The 16,577-nt window shown below is 47.0% G+C and overlaps 1 protein-coding gene and 2 pseudogenes across 1 annotated transcript; 2 read left to right on the top strand and 1 right to left on the bottom strand.

Moving 5' to 3' along the window:
- Positions 1 to 169: 169 nt before the first annotated feature.
- LOC100841871 (guanylate kinase 1) lies at positions 170 to 4,405 on the bottom strand. The gene is made up of 11 exons (XM_003575900.4): positions 4,141 to 4,405; positions 3,699 to 3,749; positions 3,335 to 3,424; positions 2,504 to 2,580; positions 2,287 to 2,413; positions 1,480 to 1,842; positions 1,284 to 1,405; positions 1,030 to 1,165; positions 871 to 916; positions 686 to 794; positions 170 to 598 (listed from the first exon to the last, which is right to left on the bottom strand). Exons 2-11 carry the CDS (start codon positions 3,699 to 3,701, stop codon positions 490 to 492), a joined length of 1,182 nt encoding a protein of 393 aa, XP_003575948.1. The 5' UTR covers positions 3,702 to 3,749; positions 4,141 to 4,405; the 3' UTR covers positions 170 to 489.
- A 3,001-nt stretch (positions 4,406 to 7,406) lies between these two features.
- LOC100842976 lies at positions 7,407 to 12,487 on the top strand (annotated as a pseudogene).
- Positions 12,488 to 13,829: 1,342 nt separating this feature from the next.
- Positions 13,830 to 14,858, top strand: LOC100842668 (annotated as a pseudogene).
- Positions 14,859 to 16,577: the final 1,719 nt, after the last annotated feature.

Below are 16,577 nucleotides of genomic sequence, written 5' to 3'. Positions count from 1 at the left end.
AGAATTGTAGAACGATTGCAAGTTTTCTCTATGAAAAACATGCACTAATTTGAAAAATATGTAGAACAAGTTCATCGCTTGCCTACGATATGTTTGAAAAATATGTAGAACTGGTTCTACATGTTAGATAGCAGCCAGCATGCATTTGCAGTAATTGGCTAAAGATATATAGCATCCCAGGAATTCTTCATTCTTGACTGACAAACAGGTTTAGATAGGTTCTCATCATTTTCTTTACCGAACAAAGATAAGATAGTAAGGTACACAATCCCTCAACAATAAGGTACAATCCCTCGGTATGGTTTCACGTCATTCTGGTACAAAGAACTAAGGAACCCTGTGGCAAACAATTAATAAACGGAAAGAAATTCCACTTTTTGTTTCCTTTTTTCTCTAACTAAGATGTTTCTGAAGCTGTCATCTCTCACTAATAGATCCAAAATTCATCGGTCAGCACTTCTGCCATATCGTTTCCAGGAACATTTTGGGTCATCTAATTCCCTTCAAACCATTGTCAATTGAGTTAACTGACTGTATCTTGAGGCCCCTTGTACGTCCAGGAGCACCTCCTGTGAGGGAGGACAAGTCCAGCGCTAGCCTGTCGAATTATTCAAATATGGACGACTAAGAATCATATCATCAGTTAATATCATCACGCCATGAAAGAAGGAATAACATGACTTACAAGCTTGCAGCTCCTTTTTCTACTTCATTGGTCTCAGATTGCAACAAAATTTCTGAATCAGTTTTGGACAGGATAGAATAACATGCGGTTGTCTTGCCATCCTTCATGCCTGAAACAGAGATTTAATATTAAAATTACACAACGAAGCATTAGTAATACAGTGCAAATAAGTTCAACGAACTTACAACAATCATCTGAATCTTCATGGTCATCATCCAATGAAAGCAGCTTCTGCAGGTTGAGATCATGTTTTATTACAGAAGAGAAGGGAAACATAGCAGTGCCTTGCATTCAAATAACTCAGGCAATGAAATCTTATACAACCAGTTATCTGAGTTAACTACCTTCAAATTCTCATAGCAAGTTTCAAGGTCATCATTTACTAAAAGATGGTCGAAAAGACCTGGTGAATTGGACTGGTCAAGCTCAGCACGAGCATTTCTCAGTCGCTTCTGGATTTGCTCCTCTGTTTCTGTACCCCTGCATGTCCAATTGACCAGAGAGTAAATCAAGCATGTCTTCGTTTTATGAGGTTGTAACTGAATTATCAATGACATGAGCTTAGGCTATCACTGCATTGCATAATCTACAAATATACCGTGCCCGAAGGCGCTTCTCTAGTTCCTCGAACGACGGAGGGCATACAAAGATGAATATTGCTTCAATAGAAGAAGCCCTCACAGATCGAGCTCCTTGGACATCAATGTCAAGAATACACCTCTTCAATGAAAAGCAATCGAAAGATGAATAACTCACCTTAAGGAAACTGGAATGAAAAATGATGGTTATTTTACCTTCCCCTCATCAGTAACAGATTCAACTGCTTCAATACTTGTTCCATAGAGATTTCCATGGACATGAGCAAATTCGAGAAATTTTCCCTCACTTATATCTTGTTCCATTTTGCTTCGTCCTGTGAAGTGGTAGTGCACTCCATCTGTTTCCTTCACCCTTGGAGACCTCGTAGTGTGGCTAACAGAAAACCCAAATTTTGATGGGTACTCTTTCATCAATTTTGCTATTAACGTCCCTTTACCAACACCAGAAGGCCCGCTAATCACAACTGGCTTTTCGGCAACGCCGAGTACTCCCTTGCTCCAGGAAACAACTTCTCCACCCTTGATTTTCCGCTGTTGTTTAACAAAGGGTGTATCTATCTGAGATGTAAAGCAAAAGAGGGTTAGCTAGGCAGGTGAACTGCAGAGAAGTAAAAACCAGATAACTCCAAGAATGAAAATTGAAATGTGGAACATATAAGTCTCTACATAATCACTTGACCTTGTGCTAGCATCTAGAGAAAGAGAAATCTGCATTAACTGAAGAACAAACAGGCTGAAGGCACAATACCAGAGACAGAAATACAACATATTAATACAGCCTAAACTAAATTACATGAAGAGACAACACCAACAAAATTGATCTCTTGTTCAGTCCAGAGCTCTGTGATTGTGCAAGAGAGCCAAGTGGGTTTCAAGTTAATTAGTGCTCACCACGTCCACCTTGAAAAAGGTGAATGATTCCTTTCTCCTTGCTTTTGTTTTTACAAAAATACTAGACGGGCAAAGAAGGATAACATTTTTTCTCATTTTGCTAATGTTTACCTCAAGGAACCAGATGGAATCATTCAATGAAACACCCTTCTCAAGAACCAATATCTTCTCATCATTTATAAGAATTGCTGAGTGCGACTTGGTTGGAGGCTGAGCCCCAAGTACTGTCGGTACAACCCTGTCACAAGACCAACACTGAGAATGATTATCTATAATCAAGGAAAATATAAGCAGAAAACAAACAAAAATGAATGGCAAAGTACAATACCAGGTCTGAGTTTGTTTATCCAGAATTTTAATGCCAAAGGATGACTTCGAGTCATCATCTGATCTGCCGATTACATACTGGAGAAACAAGAAAAATGTTGTTACAGTCTAGCTTTATACTTTAGAGTGCTCCTAGGTACAATACAATACACTGACAGGTGCACGGGAAATCTTGATTTTACTGAACAAAAATAATAAATAGTAGGTTGTAGTTGGTGTATAAGAAGCTCACACAGTATTGTATTATACCTCAGCCATGTACAAATATATACGTATAAGAAGCTCACACAGTATTGTATTATACCTACGCCTTCTTTACTAATGAGAAAGAAGTGTCCCGGCTCTCCTATTTGGTCTCAAAATAAAAGGATGTCATATCCTGCTTGCTGAATGAATACTACCACAAGTCCACAACACATTTTTATGATTTAGGTAGTAAATAAATAGCTAATCAGCATGTCGATACTACTATAGGGATGTCCAAGCTGGTTTTCAGCCAGTTTCAAAACCCCGGCAAGGGCCTAGGTCTAGTATTAATGTGAATATGTAATACTAGAGTTATACTTTTGTCAAAAAAATGTCGGTCTGCTAGTCCAGACCATGGGTTTGAAACGAGTTGAGAAACTGTGGCTGACCAACCATAGATGCTATGTTTTGAGATCAGAAAGACAAACTATTGAGTGCTTACTACAGCCATCTTAAATAATTTTGTAAGCAACATAATACATGTGATAGCTTCAACATGTACACACACAAGCAGTAGTGACTAACAAGCATTTCCAAAATCAAACATAAAAGATATGATGTAAATCAACTGATTCATTGGACTCACTGTCTTGTTGCCAAGGTCTATGGCATTCTGTTCGCAATCCTTGGACTCCAAGGTGATGTTGTCAACACGGAACTCAGGAGCCTCTTCACCCTGTTTATTTATCACATCAAATAAATCAAGAATTGTTGTCTAACATAATCTTTGTTGTTAGCATGAGAAGCAAATTACCACACCAGGGAAACTCAGAAAAAAAAGAGAGCACATAAATAGCTACTCCCTCCGTCCAACATAGGATGTCTTAACTTTGACTAAATTTGAATGCATCTATATACTAAGTCATGTCTAGATACATTCAAATTTTGACAAACTTGAGACATCTTTTGTTGGACGGAGGGAGTACTAGTATTGAGCAGGGTAAACTCACCATAAAATAAGCCGTGGTCAGGAGCAGGTGCTACAAAGCCTCGCGTTCTCCCTATTCACAGAAGTGGAAATGGAAAAAATTGATCAGGACAAAATACAGGGCAGACACATTAAGCTGATTATTACTAAAAGAACAAGACCAAAGTGGAGGAACTCATCCCAATACCCACTACTAAAACAAGACCCAAACCTTCTACTATTTGCTCTCGCATTCCATCCAGGAATCAGGCAGGGCTTTCCGCAACGGGGACGACATCCTACGCTACCGAGCCAACACGAATCACGCGCCATTACCATTCAAAGGCTAGATCCAAGGGACACAAGACGCGGCCACTAATGATGACCAGGCACCAACCAACCATGCCAGGAACGATCAAGGAAACCCTAAATCAGACCGGGCCGTACACGGCCCAGAACCAGATCAGTCCGGGAAAAAAACAAACCTCGGTTCCAACCCCACGACGAGATCCCGCGATCCTCGCTCGCGCCGCCCCGAGCTGGGAGAGAGCTTAAAGCCCGGATGGGTCGTCGACAGGGGAAAACCGCGCGCGGAGCCACGCGCCAACGAGCTAATAAGGAATGCCGCGGCGGCGGCGGGGGCTATGGGAAGCGCGGCGGAGGAGGGGCCGGGGCGAGGTCGGAGGGAGGGGGGATCAAATGGGGAAGGAAGGGAAGGAAGGAGCGAGCTCGGGGGCAGGGAAGGGAAGAAGCGACGGCGAGGCCACGGCGGCTTTATAGAACTTTTTCCTTGTCGCCTTTTATTATTGTGTTTTCCCCTGGGAATTAATTTCAGGAATGATTATCTCTTTTATTGTTTTTTGGGTCGGATTCCGTGGATCTGGTCTCGTGTCTTGACCCGCCAGGCCGCAAAGGGCACGAAAGCCCAAACTCCAAAGCATCTTTACTTGTTCATTTCTTTTCCGTGGCGTAGTTTGGAGACCTTTTCTAGGGCTGCCTTTGCTTTCCCTTTCGGTTCTTGACTCCACTTGACTTGGGAACTTGAGATGGATTCAATGCAAGGCAAAGGGGAAACTTCAGGAGTTCAGGTGGATTTGGAGCATTATTATGCAGATGATTGATCGTTGACTGTTTTCCGGACTGATTTTGCCAAATTTTCTCACCATAGTACCCCATTTTGTCTCTCATTTCTTTTTCGTGCTCAGCGGTAGCGAGCCGAAACCACCGGAGAGAAGGGTTAGGATGGAAAGTTCACCTGAGGAAGGATGATCTAGAGTAATGTCAGCACGAAGGAGTTAGAACTAATGTACTCTAGGTGGGATAAATAGAAGGAGGAGAGGGAGAGCACGACCATTGAAGCTTGGTCCATGGTTGAAAATTTTGAATGCAGTGGCGGAGCCAGAAATCCATTAAACCCCGGACCATTCCTTCAAATCACGAAAATTACCAGGCAAGACACAGACCAAATTTTCAAATCAGTAGAACTAACAAAGAAAAAACACTCGACACCCAAGCCCGCGGCCCGGACTGCTTGGCGCCTGTCTTCGCCTCTGTTTGAATGTATATTCCAGTTAAAGAATAGTCAATGGTCAATTAAACGGTCATAGGGAGAAAATGTAGCTCATGATCAGCGTTGAAAACAAAAGACAGAGTGCCATGGCACTCTTTTTCTGCCACCTAACACGTGTCATTTTTTTTTTAGGATAATGATAGAAGAGTAATGACTGTCCATCTGAATCAATACGATTAACAAGCACATATCAATACGATTTTATGTTTACCCCTAATTGTCAAGAACCTAAACAGAGTGAAAAGAAATAAAAACTTATGTACCCCGCTGATTCCACACGGTCAGTTAATTAGCCCTTATTTAATATAACGGGCGTACTCCTGCCGACAGCTGAAAATAAACAAGATCCGAACTCCAGTGAGCTAATTAAGCACCGGCAGACGGCAGTGGGCTGCTATCAACTGGCGCCGTCCGTAGGCAGGTTCCTTCCTCGCAAGTGGGCAACTTGGAAGTCCTCAATCCCTTTGCTTGCTGCGACAGTGACAACCCCTCCCTCCATGGAAGCCGACAAGAGGAGCGGCCGCGCCAACCTTTGACAAAAAAGAAGTTTAGATCGCCGATGAGATTCTCAAGAAATTCAGCTTTATTATTAGCAGGCCTGAAAACGACGTGCCACGGTGCCATTGCAACCGATTAACATTTGCATTATATGCTGTACTGTACTAGCTACTCTGTACCAGGTTAATTCCTGCAAGTTGTTGATGCTTTACTGTACTCTGTACCCAATATATAGCGGTGCAAACATGTGCATCATTGTTAGCTAGCGCCCCTAATAATGTGTAGGAGTATATCCTGTCAATTAATCGAATGGAACATATTCCAGTAGCCTGATCTAAACAGAGGGAATTTGATGCAATATGAAGATCAATTCAGACGCTCGTAGGATTACAGACACGCAGATTCCAGACGATTTGCATAAAAAGCGTGTCCTTTCCGGCGCCGTTGCTTTGTCAGATTCTTTGTACCAACGGAGTATGACCCATTTAAGAGTAGTTTGAACGGGTGACGTTTTTTTTTTACCCTAAAGAGGTGACGTCTTGGATGTACTCTGCACTAGAGGTGAATCGAATCGAAACAGATGAGCAACGACAAAAGTCGTGAAATTCTCAAAATAAAAATAAAAATATCAAACAAGAAAAATGTTTTTTTTAGAATCGTACGGTACAAGAAAAATGATAGGAACCCCATTCATTTTCTCTTTTTTTTTTGAGCGAACCATTCATTTTCTCAAAGGAGTACAATTTTGTAACAGAAAAAGGCTTTTCAGTCTTGCCACGAGGCCCACGAGGGAGCCCAAAAGACAGGAGATACTTTGCCCACGTTAAAGCCCAGCCCAACCCAGCCCATCACAGCACACAAGGACGTTACCCTAAAAAAAAAGCACACAAGGACGCAATGCTGAGAAGAGAGAGAAGAGGGTTTTAGCACCCACCTTCGCCAGAGAGAGCGGGAGCCGAGGCCCGAGGCGGCGGCAAGAGCGGAGCATCTGCTCCCCTTCCAGGCTTCCAGACTCGAGAGGAGCTCTCCTGTCCCTCAGCTGCCACCGCCGCACAAATCCTGCTACCGTTTCTTCGTCCCCGGTCGTGCTGAAGGCGCCGCCATTTTCTCGATCTAGGGTACTCGAGAAAACAAAAACCCAGCCTCTGTTCGTCAGTTCGTTCCTCAATTTGAGGTATAAATCCTTCGATTCGCTCCTCTTCTACTGATTTACCAGCTGCCTCCAAATTTCTCGTTATTTTGTTCATTATTTCAGCAATATTAGATAATTAGGTGTTTCTTTAGTCTAGCTTGATCTTGTTGCCTATTGAATTCCTCTTTGTTTCCTCAGTGATTCCCTAGATATAATTATGATACGTATCTGAGATTGCTGGAACAGTTAAGAAGGGTGACAATTTAGTTTGATGTTATTGCTAATTGGTTCCCTGTATTTTGCTCAGCAACTTGTAGATAAATTAAATACGTTCCTACCTTGATTATTGTTCTTTTGTAATGACGGAAAGCTAAATTTTAACCAGATGCAGGAAAACATTCAAATTTCATGAGTGTATATATGCTTCTTGAAGTGTGTCCCTTGGTCCCTACTGTATTCTAATTACCTTGACATGATTCATTCTAATCACGCTAATTCCATTCCAGCACTCTGTATACCTGCTGAAGCAGATTACTCAACTAGCCCAGCTGCATTACTCAATGGAAGATCTCCCGGAAGAACTATTCACATAGATCATTGCAAGGATTACCCGGACAAGTGATCTGGATTCTCTTTCCCTTGTTTCGAAGCGCCTCCACACCATTGAGGCATGTCAAAGGAGAGCTCTCCGCGTCAGTTGCGTCCTTTGCCCTGCTAGAGAAGCCTTGGCATCATTGTGCTCCCGGTTCCCCAATTTGTGGAAAGTGGAAATTGATTACTCTCAATGGACGAGTGGCAATGGGAAGCAATTGGACAATAAAGGCCTCCTTGTGATTTCATCTCGGTGCCACTCGCTGACTGATCTCACCTTAAGCTTCTGTTCATGCATCAATGACTCTGGTCTTGGCTATGTTTGGGGAGCAAAATAACGAAACTCTAAGGCAGAGTGTGTATTTTCTCAAACGCTCCAGGAGAAAGAAAAAGATGCGGGCGTGACAGTGTACTAACGTACACAAATAAATGAAACAAAGTAGGGAAACATGTATTTTATTAATCTCACCATGGAGAAACGAAATTACAAGTTCCCTTATACATCATGCGCTCCGTGTGGCCTGCTAGCACGGCCAACATGACATAGGCAATTGCGGTTTCTTGGTTCACGGGGCCTCGGAAAGCTCCCGCTTAATTACGTCCGCAGGTCAAGCCTGCAGACCACCTCCGATTAAGCTACTGCAATGGTGTCGTCTTCAAGTCTTGTCTTCTCCTTGTTCTTGGTGCAGAAGATGGTGGTGATGAATAGGAAGAGAGGGGTGGTACGACCCCGCTCCGTCGATGCTAAGCCACGACCGTTCGACCGTGCAGGTGCCGAACGACGTGCTACACCGTCTTGTCGATGTACGATGAAGTGTCTAGCTGACACGCGCCTTGTCTAGCTGACAGGTTGATGAAGTGGCCTTCACCTCGTCGGTACCCGGCCTGTAAAATCTCCACCTCGTCGGACCGGACAGGATGTCTTGCCATCACCTAGCGTCAGTGCCCAGCAAGAGCATATGGTGTGGTGATGTACTTCATCGATACACGGACATGTCAGTGGAGTGGATTCGCGTCGCCGGTGCTTAGTCGATGTTGGAGAAGATGCTTGGATGCCGGAATGCCATCGGCAATGCAGATGAGGGAGTAGACTTGATGTTAAAGACGATGATGTAGATGTTGTTGGAGGTGCAAGAGACATCGCCATGAGTCAATGAAGGATGCGCCCAGGCGGGCACCGTGTAGCGGTGTCTCGACGGACACCGCGTAGGAGGCCGCCATGAGTAGCGGCATGCTAATTCGAAGTTGGTGAAGAGTGCGCCAATGCGGGCACCGTGTATGGAGGTGTCTCAGCGAACACCACGTAGAAGGCCGCCACGAGCGACATCGTATTGATGCCAAGTTGGTGAAGACCGTGCTAAGGCGGGCGCCGTGTACATGGTGGTGTCTCAGCGGACACCACGTAGAAGGCCGCCAGGAACAGCACTAACATGTGAAGGATGCGCCAAGACGAGCGCCCCGTATGGCGGTGTCTCAGCGGATACCACGTAGAAGGCCGTCACGAGGGATGACATGCATGACATGAAGTTGTTGAAAAGTGTGCCAAAGCGGGCGCTGTGTATGGCGATGTCTCCACGGACACCATGTAGAAGGCCGCCGTGAGCGATGATGTCGGGTTGATGAAAGATGTGCCAAGATGGGCGCCCTGTATGGTAGTGTCTCGACGGACACCAGGTAGAAGGCTGCCATGTGCGGCGGCATCACGATGCCGGGTCGATGAAGGACATGTAAGCAGGGCGCCCTGTATTGCGGTGTATCGATAGACACCACGTAGAAGGCCGCCATGAGCGGTGTCGTTTGACAATTGGGGAGAGCTGCGGGTCGACGGGCGCCTCCCGACGACACGAACGATGAAGAAATCGCCAACAACCGTGGCCGCCACCGGCGGCGGCGTTCAGATGGCTGTCGGCTAGCTTGTAGATGGAGACGACGCCCCGTTCAGCAAGGTAGCGCTCCACCTGGGGTGGGCTCGGTATAGATGACGCCCATGTTCGCGTCGTCGTACACGATGGCGCTTGATGTTGACAGGATGTTGATGAAGACACAGCGTCCCGCATCGCTCGGGCGGGCGCCAGACTGTGGCGCATGGCCCGGACGGCAATCATGAGATTGCTAAGATCCGGAGACAACGACATGCCTCCTACGTGCACCTCCATGGCACCTGGGTAGACAAGAAAGATATAGAAATATGTACTTACCATGATGAAAGAAGAGCGCATGCTTTACAACATGCGTTGTACGTGCATGCTGCCCTTGCAGGTTGAGCTCGTGTGTGTTGTTGTGCTTGAGGCAGCGAGAGAAGTCACCCGCCTGGTGCCGTGTATGGCGGTGTCTCAGTGGACACCACACGGGCATGGCTACCATGCCTTGATGATGGCACTTGTTGATGAAGAACGCCCTGCCTAGGGCGTGCAGTATGTAGACATCGCCCACGACCGCACCAACAGCATGGACGGACGTGTGCTGATTATTGATGAAGACGATGTCCCACACTGAGCGGGCGCCAGAACATGGCGCACGTCCCGCGACGACAATCAGGACCACGTGAAAATGTGGTCGCAAAATCACGCCGCTAAGCTCTAGAGACAACGGCATGCCTCCTGCCGCTTTATCTCCATGGCACCTGCATAGACGAGTAAGAGAGGAAGATAGAGGGTTCTTTACATGCCATGGTGAAAGAAGAACTCATCTCCTTGTACGACGACCCCTTGGAAGAGCGCGTGGCCGGCCGCTGTCCTTGATGTCCAGGGACCCGTACTCTTGTTATGCATACATTGCTTGACGTCGTGCTTTGGACGTGGCATCTCGCTGACCTCCGTCTTGGTCCTGTACATCTCAATGAATCCATCCTTGTGTACGGCGTGCGCCGCGGGCCGTCTTGGGCGCGTGGGCGCCGCACCTGCGTCCTACCTCAGGATCTTCTTCTGTTCACCCCGACCTGCATCTGGATGTACCGACCTGCATCTGGATATAAACGAGTAGAAAGAAGATCTTGCGTGATATGCGTGGCATCTCCTACGTGACCTTGTGCCGCCGTCTTGGGCGCGCCCGGCCCGCTGCCCTACGTATAGATTCTTCGTACGTGTAAGGCGCCGCTGTGCTGCCGTGCAGGTCTTCGCCGTCCTGGGCGGCTGTGCCTGAGTGCACGAGTGGTGTGCTGCCGCCATGGGCGCGCCCGTCGCAGCCCTCGTGGTCCTCCTGTACGTCGTCTTGAGCGCGTATAGCACGGCCGTGCGTCTAGCCTTCTGGATCCCTGTTAGTCCCGTTGCCGCCGACTTGGGCTCGCTCTCTGCGCTGCCCTGCGTCTGGCCCTCGATCGATCGATGGAGTCTTGGACCTGTTCGCCTTGACTTGGGCGCGTCTGAGCACTGCCTTCTTCCCTTCCCCCTCATTCTTGATTTGGGGACGTTGTGGACTGCGCCGCGCCGCCATCCTGGGCGCGCTCCCCCTCCTTAGCCTTGACCTGGCTTGTTATTTATAGGCAACATGCAACGACCTGGAGAGGCCTGGCGTGATGCATGCGGCCGGCCGAACGGCCTCCTGATTTTCTGATTCCATCTGTTTGGATCAGACGAGATATGCTAGCTAGCTCTTTATTTAAACTTTAAACCATCATTATCTTTTCCTCTGTGCTTATCCGGCCGCGTACAAGCTGGCCCATCGTCTAGCTAGAGGTGGATGCTTGTACTAATCCAGACCTGATCGATCAAGCATGCGACTATCCAACCTGCCTAGCTTGAGTATACGTATACGTATACGTATACTAGTGTATGCATATGTGCTCGGCTGCCTTCCAGCTCGAGGCACACACATGCACGTAGCATTTGCGTGTCCTTCATTTTCTTATTTACATATAACTATAGTCGCTACATGAATGTAGCTGACATTTTTTTTCCCTTCTACGTGGTGTATTGATTCCACCATGAATTTTGGTACAAAATCTCGTCAAACAGGCTATCTAGCTGATTGCAAGAAATTGATGTCGATTAGGCTGAACTCTGCACCAGAAATAACTTCAAGTGGGCTTCTCGCAGTGGCAACTGGTTGCAAGAATCTTTCTGCTCTCCACCTTGATAACTGTGAGAAAATATAAAGTGTGGAGTGGCTGGAGTACCTTGGCTGGCACGGATCATTGGAAGAACTTGTAGTGACGAATTGCAAGGGAATCAACCAGTATGACCCTCTAAAGTTTGGTCCAGGATGGATGAAGCTCCAGAAGTTTGGTTTTGACACCAAGAAACGGTTTTTTGATATTCCTGGAGTTCATGACTTCCATGATCACTTGTGTGACGCTCACAATCCGAGTGAATATGATTTCTTCTGTGAGACGTTGAAAAATTTAAGATTGGCGCGTTTCGAAACTGGGACTAAAGTAGGACTTCGTTTTCTCTTGGGGAAATGCAAAGCACTGGAGAGGCTGAGCCTGGAGTATGTGTTTGGTCTAAATGACAAAGACATTACTGCATTATCCCAGAGCTGCCGCAACCTTAAAAGCATCTCACTTTGGCTCACACCTCTGCACTACGATGATGATTTCAGGACAGCCTTTACCGATAACAGCCTTAAGGCTCTATCCCTCTGCTGTCCTATGCTTCAGGCAATTGAACTGACATTTTCAGGTTGCGAACCTAGCTGGCCATCAGAAATTGGCTTCACACAGGAGGGCGTTCTGGTTCTCATTCAATCTTGTCCCATTCGTGTTCTTGTTCTAAATTCCGCCAACTTCTTTGATGATGATGGAATGAAGGCCCTCTCCTCTGCACCATTCTTGGAGACACTCGAGCTTATGCATTCTCAGAAGATAACTGATGCTGGAATGGGTTTCATTGCGTGTACCCCGTACTTGACAAGTCTCACACTCCGGCGGTTGCATAATGTGACTGATGTTGGATTGGCCGAGCTTGCGCATGCACAGAAGTTAGAGTCTCTGATCATTGAATGCTGTAGAAGTATCTCTCAGCAAGCTGCGCAAGGGGTTGCCAGATCAGTTCATCACTCTGAAACTTTACAGCCTGGCTTTATAGAAAAAATGTACTTTTAGTAGTGTCAATGAAGTTGCCTCCAAAAGCTGGAGTCATTAAAACTGTCGTTACTGTCCCCCCCCCCCCCCCCCCCCTCTTTCTGAAGATTTTCAATTTCAGGACAATTCCTCTTTATTGTACGTGCCTACATACATCAAGAGGCACTGACTGTCCCGAAATGAATTTACATTCGCTGCTTGTCTTTGCTATGGGCAAATGTTGTGGTAGAATAATTTTTGTTAAAAACTGGTAAAATAATCATGCCTGTGGCGCTGAACAAAACAGATGAATGATATGCAATGTTCTTCTCTATATTGGCTTATGCGCTTTGTACTTTTATTAAACGATGGCTGACTGAAATTACAACGGTTTTGAGATTTGTATTGTGGAACGATGAGATATATTTGCTTGTTGATTGTATTTTCGTGTTAGTAACTGAAACTGTTGATTTGCATCTTCAATGTACCTGATGTAATTTGTTCTGCTTAATGACCTGTTCTCAAATGATGGTGAGGAATCAAGTTTTCATTCTCTCTTGCTGTCGTCAGGAACTTGCAAAGATACTCTGTTTCCTCCCGATGGATTACACTCAATCGAGATAAACCTGCAGGGACAATTTTTTTTTAATGGAAGGCTGGTCAAGCAAGGGTTTCAGTTAATGCAGTGCCGGAGAATAATGCATGTCTACTTCACTATCAGAGAGGTTTATTGCTTTCCTTTTTTAGCGGTAAAGCTTTCATTACTCTGTACCATCTCTTGTCCATTACTCTGTACCTAGTCTTGAGGATTAGACCAGAATTGTACATTACTCTGTACCTAGTCTTGAGGATAGGTGTTGCAGTTCTACAATCCTCGGGCGTTTTGTGCATAGGTCATTAGGTCCCTTCCCTCTCTATCAGCCTTGCCTCCAAGCATATTTGATTTTCCTGACGTAGTACTAGTTCTGAAGAAAAGCAGCGGAGTGAGTGATCAAAGCGTCACTCTTACTGAAAACGCTATCATCTCTCAAGTGCCAACTGCCAAGCCCTCCATCAAAGAGCCGTTTACTTATGTTGGAAGGATAAAGGATTGGGAATCATCATCACGCGCAAAGATATCGATATCCATCAAAATTCTTCTTACAAACAAGCGAACAACACGCCACACCATGCATGTGTCCATGTCGGAATCGGACTCTGCCTTTCCTGTCACTTGGAGACCGAATCCTGCTCTGTACCGACTCGGATTCCCCCGCTGGTCCTGCATCGCTATATAAGCACAGCCATCCACCTCTCTTCTCTGCACCAACCCAAGCGTACCAATTGATCGATCTCCAGCGAAACACCACATCCATCGAGATTGTCGATCGAACTGCAGCAAACAATGGCGACAGTTGGCAGCTCGAAAAAACTCACCGCGGCGGCGACGTTCTCGCTGGCCCTCCTCGTCCTGCTCTTCTTCCCCGGCGCCGGCGCCGCCGTCCCCAGCATCGACGCCACGCTGACACGCCACCTGCCTCTGCCGCGTGGGCTTCTACGCGGCCCAGAGAGCGTGGCCTTCGACGGCAAGGGCCGCGGCCCATACAGCGGCGTCTCCGACGGCCGCATCCTCAAGTGGACCAACGCCGGCTGGACAACCTACGCCTACGCGCCCAGCTACAGCAGCGACGCATGCACGGCCACGGCCCGCCGCCCGGAGACGGTCACGGAGAGCAGTTGCGGCCGGCCCTTTGGCCTCCGGTTCCACCTCAGGTCCGGCCAGCTGTACATCGCCGACGCCTACAAGGGGCTCATGCGTGTCGGGCCGGGTGGAGGGGAGGCGACGGTGTTGGTCAACGAGGTTGACGGCGCGCCGCTGCGGTTCACCAATGGGGTCGACATTGATCAGGTTACCGGGGAGATTTATTTCACGGATAGTTCCATGAACTATTCAACATGAGATGGTTACAATGACAGGGGACTCGACGGGCCGCCTCATGAGGTACGACCCACGGACGGGCAAGGTTGTTGTGCTACAAGCGGGGATCACTTATCCTAATGGTTTGGTGATCAGCGCTGACCAAACCCACCTTGTGATCTCGTCAACCGGCCATGCAAGTTGTTGAGGTACTGGATCAAAGGTCCCAAGGCAGGCACGATCGAGGTTCTCGTTGATTTGCCCGGCTACCCTGACAATGTGAGGCCCGATGGGAGAGGAGGATATTAGGTAGCGTTGCATCGCGAAAAGAATGAGCTTTCCTTTGGCATCGATAGCCACTTGCTCGCCGTGAAGATCGGAGCCGACGGGAAGATAGTCGAGGAGCTGAGAGGGCCCAAGAGCGTGAGGCCAACCGAAATAATGGAAAGAAAAGACGGTAGACTTTTCGTGGGATCCGTCGAGCTTCCTTATGTATCTGTCATCAAGCGCAGATAGGCGTTCATTTAATTAGGATATGTAAAGGCTTTGCCAGGGACATGATGTGTTCAAAATTTCATGTTTTTTTTTCATAAGTCCATTTTGTCAAGCATAGTTTTGTATTTCATTATAATGTAATACTATTAACATTATCGCAGACATAAATGTCGTAGGAGTTTATTTCATTAGGATATGTGAGGGCTTTGCCGGGTACATGTTGTGTTACGTTTAAAATGTCATGTTGTTTTCTTTTTGTTTGTTTCATACATACATTTTGTCAAGTGTTTTGTATTTTTCATTATATAATGTAATATTACTAGCATTATCGCGGACATCAAAAACCATTACACAATATAGTACAAGTTAGTTATACTTGCAAAAGGAAAACAATGTAGCTGATTTTCTTGCAAAAAAAACCTTTTCCATATTCTACTTAGCGCCTATATGCATCCATGCATCCATTGATTCTCAGCCTCCAGATCTTAATCGCACGCACGTCAATGAAGTCGGGATTTTTTTGCATGTAGACGCCCGCCCGGGCACCAAATTATTGTCTCTTTATGATAAACCCCCTGAGACCTTTCTTCTTCTTGTACTGTAACCAGCGTGCATCACGGTTCACGGCCCCGATGAGATCTCATCTCTTCTTTATGTCTCTCCTCCGTCTCATGAGCCTTGTGTTCCCTATCTCCGATGGCCTTGCTGGCGTGCGGGTTGAGCTCGGCCTGAGGCACGACGGTCTTCTCCGGCGGGAGCCGGGAGGACGCCGTCGACGTCGTTCTGTATTGGAGGAGGCGCAGCCGCGGCGTGGCGGCCTCACGCCCGGTGGGGAACGGCGCAGCCGGCTTGGTTGGCGCGGCCGTACCAGCGTTGAGTTGAACGATGCGGCGGCAGTCTGATGAGCGCGGGCGGTGAGGCCCGGGACGGCGACGAGTGAGGCTGAGGCTGGTGGTGTGGAGACGGCGGTTGCGGGCGCCGTGCTGGGGAGAGCCGCCGCGGGGCTGGACGGCCGGGATGTAGGCAGCGGTACTGTTCCCCCGCGCAGCTACGGGAACCAGTACCGCGCGGCGGCTGGTCGCCTTCCGCCATGGCCGGCGTCAATGGGTTATTTGCTTTGAGCTATATGCTGGCACGCTCATCGAATCCGTGATGGGGCTCAGAATTACACGTGCTCTGGATTTACACTGGGAGGAGGCGTTCCTAATGGTCGATCTGCATTCTGCACACAGCACATCGATGGCAGGAGGAAGAAGAACGTATCCAGGGGGTTATCATAAAGAGAGAGTAATTTTGGTGTCCGGGCGGGCGTCCAAATGCAAATTTCTCAAGGCTTCAATATTGTGCGTGCGATTCAGATCTGAAGGCTGAGAATCAATGGGTACATGGATGCATATAGGCACTGGATTCATAGGATATGTTGCCGTATATATATGCTTAATGTAATGCAGTATTAATCTGCTATTTTGATAAAGTTGAGTTTGCTAGGTTAATCACCTCTAAACAACCACCACCGGATACTTTGTACTGCCAACAAGTGCTGGTAGTTTGTTAAGATGAATTTGCCTCTTTAAACTGAATCAGCAGTAGACGTATCTTCTCGATGCATTGAGGAAGTTCAGCATATGAGACCCTTCATTTATGTCTGTTCCGGAGTTCGAAGAGGAAATTAAGTACTCCCTCCGTCCAACAAAAGATGTCTCAAGTTTGTTTAAATTTGAATGTGTCTAGACACGAGGA

Source organism: Brachypodium distachyon, chromosome 4 (assembly GCF_000005505.3).
Source record: "Brachypodium distachyon strain Bd21 chromosome 4, Brachypodium_distachyon_v3.0, whole genome shotgun sequence".
NCBI classification, from domain to species: Eukaryota; Viridiplantae; Streptophyta; class Magnoliopsida; order Poales; family Poaceae; genus Brachypodium; species Brachypodium distachyon.
The sequence above is the reverse complement of the archived record's forward strand: the minus strand, read 5'-3'. Positions and strand labels throughout refer to the sequence as shown.